This window comes from Atractosteus spatula, chromosome 4 (genome assembly GCF_055471065.1).
Source record: "Atractosteus spatula isolate fAtrSpa1 chromosome 4, fAtrSpa1.hap1, whole genome shotgun sequence".
Lineage (NCBI taxonomy): Eukaryota > Metazoa > Chordata > Actinopteri > Semionotiformes > Lepisosteidae > Atractosteus > Atractosteus spatula.
In genome coordinates, this window is record NC_142709.1 from 61,099,657 (window position 1) to 61,111,727 (window position 12,071).

The following is a 12,071-nucleotide window of genomic DNA, read 5'->3' on the forward strand; positions in this document are numbered from 1 at the left end:
AAACACACTTCAGGACTAGTGATTTAAAATCACGTCTGTGTCATATATCTGTACTAGGTAAAATAGATAAAAAGAAAAACTGTAAGGTTTTGTCTTAATGATATTTTCCCGAGAAAGTCCAACAATGAAGTCTTGACTTCATTGATTTACTTTGTTTATATCTAATCAAAATTCTGTATGATTGGCACAAATGCTAGGAGATCAGGAGTTTGCAGTACACAGATCTTGGGTTAGAGATAATGACTACTCCAGTGCTCATTAAAAACTAATTTGGATGCAAAAGCACAGGTCGAAAACCTGTCTCAACACTCCTCTCAGTATTCATCAATAAAAGACCAATTAAAGTGACTCCTGTCAATATTTATTGCCTGGGATTTCCAGGAAAAGTGATCTTGTACTGGCCTATTACAATTTAAAAATGACAGAGTAGACTGTTCACTAAAAAAAAAAAAAAGAAAGATCCAGACAAATCATCTTTGTTCCAGACATATAAACTTTAAGATGCGTCAACACAGATTACTTCACGCTGATGCACAGCTTTGTTTTCATTGCGCTGAATCATGAAGTGAGTTCTCAGTCCATAAGTTAAACGAAATGGCCCTAAAATGTTAATTTATATTTTTCCATTTAAATCATTTCACAAAACTGCCAAGAAGAGGCAGTTATCTAAAAATATTAGAATATTTATGATGAATCTATGCATCTTGGAGTCTTCCTTCAGTGAGTTACAAGCACAAAAAAAATCCAGTTTTCTCTCATTATCTCTGCTCCCCACTTGAACATTCACAGCTACCATGTAAGAAGGAAGATATTCCAAGCAAAGTGCTTTGTTCTATGCTCTTCTGAACCAAAAAGACGGCCCTGATGCACAAAACCAACCTGAGGAATCTTTCGTACAGATGTCCCGAAGCCACAGAGAAAATGTTAATAACATCATCTTTCTCCTGCTTCACCTCTTCAGTTTTTTTGCCACCAGTAAATCCTCTGTAAAAAAAACAGAAAAGCACTAATGAAGATTCTCCATGAAGTACGGCTTCAGAAGGACCCAGAACAACTGAAAGACTTCAGCTGAAAATACCTGAAAAATAATTTTGCTAAAAAACAACAAAGGACAACGATTTACGTCAATGATCTTCATGGAAAAGCCTGTATTTTATAGTCCACTATACCTTGTTAAAGACTCCCAAAATCCAGAATCATTTTCATGGCTTCCATCGCTTAGAAGTTCCTCATTTATTTTGTCTGGTTTCTTTTGGACCTACAGAAAAAAAAGTACCACATCTGAAAACAAAACTCCCTCAAAGAAATGAGCACCTACTAAAAATTACATCTTTAATTCAGGACAAAATGGTAGAAATAAAAAAAAAGAAAAACCACACCACCCAAGACAAACTATGCACAGGCACTGTTACATATTATGAACATTTAGATCATTTAAGGCACTAAATCACTATTTGGTGAGATTTAATATAAAACTATAATATGTATGCATGTAATATGTATAATACGTATAATTAAGAATACTACAACAACAAATACATCCACTTCTCTTCCAGGGAGCATGGTTTCAAACACTATCCAAACTAATGTCCCAAGAATATAACTTGACAGCATTCACACCACATAGACAACAATATCACAGCAAACTCCACAGACCTATACATCAGGCAAAGCAATTTAAAATGACAGACTGTCTACAGTCGTCACAGGGTGCTGTTAAGAGTTCTAGCTGCCATAATAAGAGAGCTGTTTTTCCCCATTCAGGCTGTCATTTTTTAAAAGAAGAACTGAGACACTGCTGTCAAGGTCGACCTATATTTTTATCCAGTTTGGGTGACTGTGTAGAGATAAGACCAAAAATAGCAACTGGTAGATGGAATTTGGGCACACAGTGCTTATTTTATTAGAAATTATAAGAATGAATATAGAAAGAATCTTCTATATATAGAAGAATTCATATTATTCAGAAAAATAATTCGATTAACAATGTGTATTTAATAAAAATAATAAAAAAATAATATTTTCTCAAACAAAATGCAAAATAGTAAATAAAATATGTTAACAATCAGCATTTAATTAATCTTACATGGAAAGAAATCTATTTAGTTCAGTATCTTCTTCATTATTGTCCAGTAAATTATGTTATGAGGTGTTAAGTACAACCATCCAAACCAGACATTACCTTGACTTTGATGATTTTACTCTTGAAATTATTCAAAACTACAATCAAGTCATCAGCATCTGGAGGGGAATCTGTTCCTTCATGGCTGTAGAACAAAGGCAGGAAAAAAGGCTTAATTTTCTAGGACCAGTTTGGAACTTGGGATGTATGTTATTGTTGTACATATACAGTAATTTCACATTCAGATGTAAAGACTTTTTTCCCCACAAATATTACATCAGATTTATCAGTGTTACTACCATGTTCATATCCAAGAGCAGTCCACGATCTTTACAAATTACCATAAAAGTAACGGATTCAGAGAATTTCATCATTTCTGTATTAATTTATTAGCTTCTCTGTAAAATGAATTAATAAAGAAATGAGAAGCACCTCTTAACTATCTCCATTTTGCATGCTCCCCTTATTCTGCTACACTTTCACAACTTTCGGGTGAATATCAGAACTGGCAGGCTTAAGATCTTCATGTTAGATCCTTAATGTAACAAGTAATAGGTTTATTCCATGCTGAAATGTTTCAGCTGTGAAGCCTTCTTTGGGTGTCACACGTTGCCTAAACGTTGTTTTTTCAGCATGGAATAAACCTATTACTTGTTCCTTTGCAGCCTGCGCATGCTGATGCAGCTACCCACCTGAACTACTAGATCCTTAATGTGTCCATTGTCAAAGCCTGAGCTGTCTGGCAAGCACAATATCAAGTTTAATAACTTCCAAGACTTTTTACAACTGAAACAACTTTACTTGATGGATGCTGATTCAGAAGACAGCAGAGAGTTTTTCTGAGAAGTGTGGTACCTGTAAATCTTGTAGATGTCATCTGATCTGCCCTTTCTCAACTTTAGAACCCAAGCTCCAGGATTGGCCTTCAGCTGGAAGTACCCCTATGTGATGCAAAAAGAGCACATTTACTTTAACAGCAAAGTACGTAATGCTGTACCACATACTGACATTCACATCACTGTATGATTTTACATCAGTGAGTGTAGAGTCTGGCAAGAACACATCTTCAGGTCATGTTCATGTGCTTTTATTTTCCCACATCAACTCAGCAGCAAAGCAATGTGCCAACAGCACAACCTACACATTATATTTCTATTTAAAATAAACAGATGAACTAATTACACCCTCGTGATATTCTGGAACCATGACACATAAAACACAATGTTACAGGTTCAAGATTTTATTTGGTTTCCTGACTATGCTGGAGCTGGACAAAGTTTAATTTTACTGATTCGGGAGATAATACATCCCTTCTTACAAATCTCTAGGAACATCCGAGGTCTGATTATATTCATTTCCATGTGTTAGAGGCAGTAACCGAAGCTCACTGAAGGCCAAAGGTACACAAAATAGTAAATCTGGCTTTGAGTTAATCAAAATGAAAAGGATCAACCACTATTCCACTCGCTGAGCAGACTAACATGCCCTGTGCAGTAACAGCCGAGATGAGTGGAGGGCAGCGCACTCACCAGGTTGGCCATGACAATGGTATCCACAATGACAGGGTCCGAGGTTGTGCCCAGAGTGAACTGCAGCCCCCGAGGAGGCTGTCCTGTCGTCACATCGAAGCAGTGCCCCTCCAGCAGCAGGTACTCCAGCTCATACTCCGCTGCCACCACACTCTCTACCTGCACAGCGTGGCAGAAAGTGCAGTCAGGGCTATTCTGCGTCAACAGCCTCATCAGCACCTAGGATCCAGCGACTGCACCAGCTCGAGCCACTGGAATTACCTGGGCAATGGGACTTGCTACGGCACTGTAAAAACAGAAGCCATACCCAAACCAGGAACCCCCTTTATTTTTGTACTTCTAAAATACCATGACTAGCGTCAGCATCAAAAACACAGGATAATTTCATGAATGTTCAAAATGAACTCAGTAGTAAACAGTAGGAAATTCTGCTACTCACAAAGTGGAACCATGCATCATCTGTGCACATAAGCATAAAAACACAGTAATACACAAAATAATAATAATAATAACAACAAAAAACAAAGGAAAAGTTTACCTCCTCCAGGTAAATGTTGTCAAGATCGTAACGTGTGCGAACCGATTCTACCATCCAGCTCTCTGGGGTGTTCAGATTGAGTGTGAACAGGGGGGACTGGGGCATGTCAAGAAACTTGGCAATTGGTCCAGGAGCAAAACTGTTATCGGTCATGAAGGACACCTCTGGTTCCAAGACATACCGATAAAAACTGATGGCCAAAAGAAACAAGTAAAACACTGTGTTATCTAAAGGGTAGAATACAGTTTCCATTTAGAAGTTTCTCATAATGTTCAACTGGTGTTTTTTTCAGTAAGCAAAAATCAACCACCGAGCAACATAATCTAGCAACCATGCTTTCTGTGAGCAGCAGCATTAAAGAGGTTCTTTTAATTGACAGCAAGTGCGTTTGTTTCTTTAAACGATTTGCTCTTCTGGCAAATAAAAGCCAAAATAATTGAAAAAGTGCTGTGTATTTCTTAAAACTCTAGTTTAAACTAGAAATAGAACCCCAGGTTAGAATAATTATACTAAATCCTTTTGCTGCATTAACCTGATAATCCACCCTTGCAGCATTCTGCTATCTGTTAAGTCGCACAGAAAAATGAGCTGTGATCCAATGCATTCTCATTTTATAAACAGGAACATCTCTGCTTGCCTGAAAATGGGATTCGAAACTAACAAGTAGCATCTATGTTTCTTGAAAGAAAAATAGCCCCTCCATCCCCAGTACTCCTTTTTAGTTATTTTTTATCTTCACATTTTGATTTTCTTTCATCTGGCGCAGCCGATTCTTAATTTCACTGTTTATAAGACGACAGGTCAAGCACAGGATGAAGCTGAATCTCTGCCCTAACAGGCAAAGTCATTTCTCAAATGTCACAAAAATAAATTGCAGTGAAGCCCAACACCTTGACAGCTTTCTTGCTGTCACGGTAAATCTACCGATTTCTCCAACAGCCCTACCTTTTCAGAGGCATGTCGGAGAGCTTGGACTGACAGTTCATGAACACTCGCAGGTTGATGTTCACCAGCTGCTGCAAAACCTGAAAATGATGGAAATGTTTATCAGACAAGTTTTTAAAAGTGATGCATTAAGTAGGGAATAGCAGCAGGCTTCGATGCAAAGCTGTTATTCATTGTAGCACTACCGGCATTGCGGTCATTGAAATGTTTCCCATTGGTCTTCTTCCCATTTGTAAATTAGAAAAATAAACTGTAATTTGTTTTAACAAAAAATGCTCCCAAAACAAGATTTGTAAGGGTTAGTTCTCAAGCATAGATGATCTAATCTGACAAATATGTCCTAGAATATATCATTATTGTACAAAGCCATATCTTGGAAATTACAAAACAAATGGAATGGAAATGTTTAATTTTGGGTTAGAGCTGAATGTGATGGGAACCAGAGTATGTAACAGCAATGTTTTAAATTGCAATCTTGTAAATAATATAACTTATTTAAGATCTTATACCAAGATGTATTACTTCCCGGACTTCAGATTATAATGAGAAGGAAGACAAATGCTATACATGCATTCAAATGAAGTGGCATATGCCAATGCTCACAATAAGAAGAGGAGCCAGCTTCTGAGCATCTCTGGTCACGGGATCCACTACGGCCACCACATCAAAATACACCTCCTCCTCCTTGGGTCGCAGCTTGATGGCACTGTGATGAAATGCAAGGGTCAAAAATCGTCTCAGCTACCCCTGATCAGAAGAGTGCTAGTACGTCCTAAATAACTTTAGGATCTGGCCCACTATTCAATTCTATTTTTCTAAATTACCGAATGCACAACACCACTTACCTGTACCTATCTTCGAAGAAAGCGTACTCAATCCTGGCCTCTCCCTTGGGTTGAGAAGACAGCAAAGCATCTACTTTCATCACTAGATCGCTGGCTCTGATGAACATAACCAAGGAGATTAATCAGTCTAAACTGGGCTTTGGTTCACAATTGTAATGTTATTGTAAGACAAGCCTGTAATTTACAGTGCCAATTCTATAATTTCATCCAAACTTTGCAAAGCTAATTAACATGTTACATCACAAGTCTCTAGAAAGCGTGCATAAAAATGAATGTTAATGATATGCTCTGAAATGCAAAGATGCATGTTATTTAATTATAATTATTCCAGGCAGAAAAACAACTCCATTCTTTTTTGGCAAAAGGTTAAGATCCGTTTTATCATGTTAGAATTACCCCAGCTGTTTACAGAAGCCTGAAGGACAGTGAAAGAATCATCATAGGCAAAGCAGCAATGCTCTGCAAAAAAGGGTTATCACATATAACTAATTCACTTTCAAAATCATACCGGTCCTCCTCCACTCCCAGCTGCTGGATTTTACTCTTGATCCTCTCTCCTGATGTCTTCAGAATGATACTTTCCAGAAGAAGGAAGTCGTCTTGATTGAAGACCTCACTATCTTCAAGAGGCCCGATGATCTGCAAAACATGATTCCTGAAGTCACTCACCCAACCCAAAGATATATCTATAATTTACACAAAATGGCTGTGATACATGTAACAGCAGTTAACAGTTTTTCCTCATTGAAATAAACATGACAAAACCATACACTGCAGGAAAAATAAACTGGTTATTGCAGAGATGTAACTTATGTACAGCTTAATCAACACTGCCAGTAACATTCTTAAATCAACGAATACACAATGAATAATCACGTGAATCTTTAGGTTCTTTGTCTAGGCCTTCATAACATTACACAAGGAGGTGAATGCACTTTAGAAAGTCAGTCACTCGAATGGCCACCATTAGCAACAATGACTACAAGGCACCTGAACATCACTGAGGCTAACACTGTTGTGTTGAACCTGTTCTCTGAAGGCAACTGAACTAATCTAAGTTAGTTTTTTGGAGGGAGTATTATGTTTACTAGCTGAAGAATCTGCCTCAGTGAAACAAGAATGGAATAGCTTCAAACAAGGAAAATCCAGAGGTCAGAATAGTCCCGGCTGGTATATAGTGGACTCACCCGCCCATTGCTAATCACAGCCCTCTGACCCTTCTGCAGCTTCAGCACATCTCGACAGAACGCAGAGTGAGAGAGCAGGAAGTCTACCTTAGGAGAGTCATACATACTCTTAAACAATTTGATATCCATGCCCTGGAAAAAACAGAGGAAGAATTACCAGAAGTGAAAACTACGGAACATTTCAAACTGAAAAATTCAACGGAATACATGAAAAATAAATATAAGAGTAACAAAAACAACACCCCAATTACTAGCAGTAATTTACAGTCTAGCAGCTTTAGCAGAATTGCAGCCATCGCGGAGGGAAACAAACTAGCCAAGGAAAAAAGATAAAAAGAACAGAAAACCAGGGCAGAAAATAATATAAAAGTTTTTGTAAAAAAAGATATAACAAAGTTGGAAACTCCCAGAAAGAGGATAAAGAAATCACAAAACAAGTCAAAAGAAAAATCATCAAAATAAAGAAGAACTGAGTGGCACAGTCACTTACTCCCACTGCAAATTCGGCAATATCAGCCCCTGACTCCAGAGCCTTGGCAGTCTCCTCCTTGGAAAGTTTAGTGATGAAGTTCTTGGCGTTGTTGGATGTTTGAGTCTGCATCGCAGCCCAGATGGCACGAGCAACACGGCTGGCCTCATTAGAAGGGCTTTCAGTTGGGTTATTGATCATTCCAATACGTACATTATTACTGGTTTTCTGCAAACAGGACACAGCGGGGTGATTGCACTATTTCTGACGAGCTCTAATCAGATTCCCGTATCTTCACATTGTTTATCAGATTCACCACACTGCAGAAAGACTTAGCTGAACGCGTCTTGGCTTTCCACTGCATTTAGCAAACTCAAAAGGTAGAACTGCACCATCACATCGCCTTTTCAGAGTTCTATAATCCACAAATCATTTCAAAGGACAATCATTTGCCATCTAGTCCCTAACATCAAGAAATAAACTAGATTAGAACGTTGGAAAAGATCTTTAATGGAGCTTCATCTTATTTAAAATCGATGGATGTTCATTTTCAATACTCTGCATTGGTATTTTTCTAATGCAGTCATCACTGTCACTGGAGACCTGCAGTATAATCTGCAGGAGTTAGTGCAGCTCATTGCGAGATTCACAGAACCCCCTCACATATCTCTTAATCATTCATTCCATAGACTAATAATTACATTGTGCAGCTGAAATACAAAGTAATGCTTGCACATATCAAAGGCACATCCTATACATTTACCTGAGGTTTTCCAATTTAAATCTTGCAGACTACAGAATTTCCAGGTGCTACATTGATCACTGAATTTTATAATAAATGCAAATTAGTACTTTCAAACGAATCCATGAAATAAAGTGATTTTTCGAATTGCCACTGCAGATGGTTCCAGAAAACCTGCCTACCATGTGTTTTATTGAGTCATATAACAACTGTCGCCCGGATGGATGGTCAAAATCACCCACAACCCAGAAGGTTACCGGCCGAATATAGCTGTCGTCTGCAATTTAAAAAATAAAAGAGATCAATACAAAACAAATACAATAATCCAGATCTAACACAGATAGAAAAGTGGTGAATGTCCATTCAAACAAGATGGATGTGTGCTACTGAGTACACATCCATCACAGAAGCTCATCCCAATCAAAGTGTAAAGATCATGCAGAAGGAGCTACTACTACATCCTAGACTGTCCTACACTTGCTGACTTATTCAAACGCAGTTCTCAAGGCCCAGGTCGACAGAAATGCATGCTTTAGTACAATCAACTGTAGTTAGTAAACATTAAAAACCCATGTCAATAGCAATCCAGGCTTTGATGGAAATAAAAAAACAATCCAAAGCAGTTAATTAGTAATGTGATAATGCTAAAATCAGGCTTAAACATAAAGGACCCAAAGGAGAGAGTTTGAGAGCATAGAAAATAGATAGAGTTACCATAGATTTCCCTGGAAGACATTCCTGGCCAAGCAAGTCAGATAAAAACCAAATCAAAGAAAAATGGGAAAAATATAAATTATAAAAGAGGCAGAAAAGAATAAGGAAATAATCTCAGTAGGTTCAAAAAATAACTTAAGAACAGTAAAAATTCACAGGTTTGACATCAACACAGAACAAACAAATTTTATTCAATTGAGAATGGATTTATAAGCACAGCAGTGTCCTCAGCACAGCACAGCGAAGTGAGAGAGAGCTGACTTGCTAGTGAAAAAGTTACTATAGATCCCTGCACTATCCAAACTACAAACGTCCTGAAACAAAGCTCGTATTTTGGGACAATAAATGGTGACGCTATGAACGTTTGTCTCCAGGCTCTTTAAAGTTGTTGGAAGCAAGCCAAGACTTTGAAAAACCAGGGACCCACTAATCTTAGTATAGCAATTAGAAAGAAAAACAAGCTGCATTTTCACTGAAACTCTACTGACATGAATCAGATAATTCCCAATTCTGCTAATCAAGACTTATTAGACTGTGACATGTAGATGCAGAACATGGAGAAACAAAGAAATTGTCAGAATATGATCTGTTTCAGTGAGCTCCTTACATTTGTATCTTACTGATAGATTTTGGGTTTCTCATTAAATGAATATGACATCCCACTCTCTGTAAACATTCAGCAATCGTGTGAATAAAAATGTTGACTACCCTCTCACCTTTCTTTGAAAGGTAATTCATGCTGTTGGCCACAGCAGCGTTCTTCTCTTTGGAGTCAAGGAAAAGGAACCGTGAGTAGTCATCTACAAAGTGATTGTCTGTAAAATATGCAATATAGAAAAGATTATACTTAACCTTTAATTATTCCAACATTTTGTAAGAATAGCATTAAATTTGGTATCAAGTACTAACTTTGGTATAAAGAACTTAACCTTAACTGCAGAGCGTTCTTTAATCACTTACTTGTGCTTGATAAATCCAGATACTGCCTAGTGGTAGAAAGAATTCTTGAATTTATTCGGGGCACAACATTTGGTTGACTCATTACAAAATCCACAACATCCTGATCGCTAGAAAGTTCACCCTAGAATGGACAAAAATAAAAACCATAAAGTGACTTTCAAAAGACGGAAACCAGTTCTTGCGTTCTGCGAGGAGGGGTCTGCAAACAGCACATACCAATATTATATTAAAACAGAAAATGTTCTAAAAAGGTCCTGATCTTTACATAAGCAGCACTAAATTATGAAGTGTAAAATGAGGCACACTTAGTGTCCAGCATGGGATTTTCATTGCAGCAACAGAATGAAACAGTATCTGTACCTAAAAGTATACACAACTATGCCTAAGACATTTGTGAAATTCCCCCCAAAATATCTGCACTGAGTTCTGTCTGTGGTACTGAGTAGATTCCTTGAGCAGAAGGGATATTCACCAGGTAGACGGCTCTTTGAAAAAAGCTCGTGGTCTCTAGGATCTTGTGCATGGTGACAGTTTCCAACTCATCTGGCTCCAACTGGTCTCTCTGATAGGGAACGCCGTTGTACAGAGCTACTGGCAGAGGACCCACTCCTGTTTGCTCATAGTAAAGTCTTCCCTCCTGAAAGCACAGACAACGCAGCAGGTTTTTAACAGGAAACAAACAAGAATAAATACACCTCTCATGTACAGTATCAGAAAGGACAGCTCACATAAACAGTATATAAGTTAAGTAAAGGCCAGCTGTCTCCCCAAATCCTTATTTCAACTCAATTAAAAAAAATTTACTCATCCCCAGGGGGCAATTTAAGCACTGACTGTGGAAATCATGCTATACTGGATTCATGTATTTGAATTTACTTTGAACCTATTTCCTTTCAGAATATCCTGAGTTTCATTTAATATGGGGGGAAATGCTGCTTAAAGAAAACACAGTGGTCAGTTTTATTTATTTTGAGTCAAAGGAAGACTGCTTTAAAGATAGCTTTCCAAGTTGCATATAGCTGTCTGAATCATTTTTGCAAACACAAGCACATGAGAGGAAAACTGTCAATATGAAACTCATGTGTATGGAAGTGCTGCCACAATGTCAAATACTGTGCATTTAAGTGAGAATGACACTTTACTATTTCTTTTGATTGTTATCATCCATGAATGTTCAGTAACCTATGGCTTTTTCTTTATTGCTTCACACTCTGCTCACTTGTACCATGTTCAGTGTCTGCAATCTCCTGACAGTACTGAAAGCAAATTATAATGGAATGGAATGGACTTACCTTCCTCTTTTTGTCATATGCTGAATCAGCTCCAAGAATGCTGCTCACTTCCACGTAGGGATACTGCTTCTCCAGAAAATGAATCACAGTCTCTACTTTCAGCTTCTCTCCGCTCGGAATGTGACTGTACATCTGCAAAGCACAAAAGCAATCACGCTGCAGAGAAGCTTAAGGAAAATGAGAGTGGCATTAACTAACGGGAGTTGCAGTCAACAAACAGCTAAGAATGCCTACTGAACATCCAGTTGTGCTTCCTATGCTGCAGATCGAAGCACTACAATTTAAGTGTTAGACTGCTCATTGTTCAAATCTGTCACAGACGCTGTCTTTCTTATTTTAAAGATTCATCACTCTTGTAACTTCAGCAGAGGGATCTATGCAAAGATTCCACTAGAAATGCGGAACAGGAAGATGCATTACATACTAGATTACTTACAGTTGTTATAGCCTCAAAGGCATGCTGATTGTCCTCTTCTTCCGCAATGTAATTAAAAGCCCGCAGCAAAGCAACTCCAGGGTCGTGCATCCCATCGATATCTTCAGTATCATCCACCACAAACACCAAACCAATTCTGAAATAATTATAATCAACACATAGATTCCTGTATAGGCAGATACATGCTTATCTAATAAAAACAAAATAAAGTTTATATAATTAAAATTAAGACTATTTTGACCTATGTTTGTCTGAAATACTGTAAACCCAATATACTGATAAGAGATTACTT

General features: G+C 37.8%; 1 protein-coding gene across 2 annotated transcripts in view; it reads right to left on the reverse strand.

Moving 5' to 3' along the window:
- uggt1 (UDP-glucose glycoprotein glucosyltransferase 1) overlaps positions 1 to 12,071 on the reverse strand; it is a 35,272-nt gene that overhangs the window by 8,214 nt on the left and 14,987 nt on the right. The window contains exons 16-34 of one of the 2 annotated variants that reach the window (XM_088914596.1): positions 11,780 to 11,915; positions 11,344 to 11,475; positions 10,524 to 10,688; positions 10,052 to 10,172; positions 9,808 to 9,906; positions 9,092 to 9,115; positions 8,560 to 8,654; positions 7,657 to 7,863; positions 7,167 to 7,298; positions 6,488 to 6,618; positions 5,980 to 6,075; positions 5,738 to 5,840; positions 5,135 to 5,214; positions 4,190 to 4,379; positions 3,652 to 3,810; positions 2,978 to 3,063; positions 2,183 to 2,267; positions 1,170 to 1,258; positions 880 to 984 (exon numbers count right to left, since the gene is read on the reverse strand). In XM_088914596.1, the coding sequence (XP_088770722.1) occupies positions 880 to 984; positions 1,170 to 1,258; positions 2,183 to 2,267; positions 2,978 to 3,063; positions 3,652 to 3,810; positions 4,190 to 4,379; positions 5,135 to 5,214; positions 5,738 to 5,840; positions 5,980 to 6,075; positions 6,488 to 6,618; positions 7,167 to 7,298; positions 7,657 to 7,863; positions 8,560 to 8,654; positions 9,092 to 9,115; positions 9,808 to 9,906; positions 10,052 to 10,172; positions 10,524 to 10,688; positions 11,344 to 11,475; positions 11,780 to 11,915 (2,235 nt within the window). The remainder of the gene's footprint in view (positions 1 to 879; positions 985 to 1,169; positions 1,259 to 2,182; positions 2,268 to 2,977; positions 3,064 to 3,651; positions 3,811 to 4,189; positions 4,380 to 5,134; positions 5,215 to 5,737; positions 5,841 to 5,979; positions 6,076 to 6,487; positions 6,619 to 7,166; positions 7,299 to 7,656; positions 7,864 to 8,559; positions 8,655 to 9,091; positions 9,116 to 9,807; positions 9,907 to 10,051; positions 10,173 to 10,523; positions 10,689 to 11,343; positions 11,476 to 11,779; positions 11,916 to 12,071) is intronic. The other variant, XM_088914597.1, reaches the window with a different exon arrangement.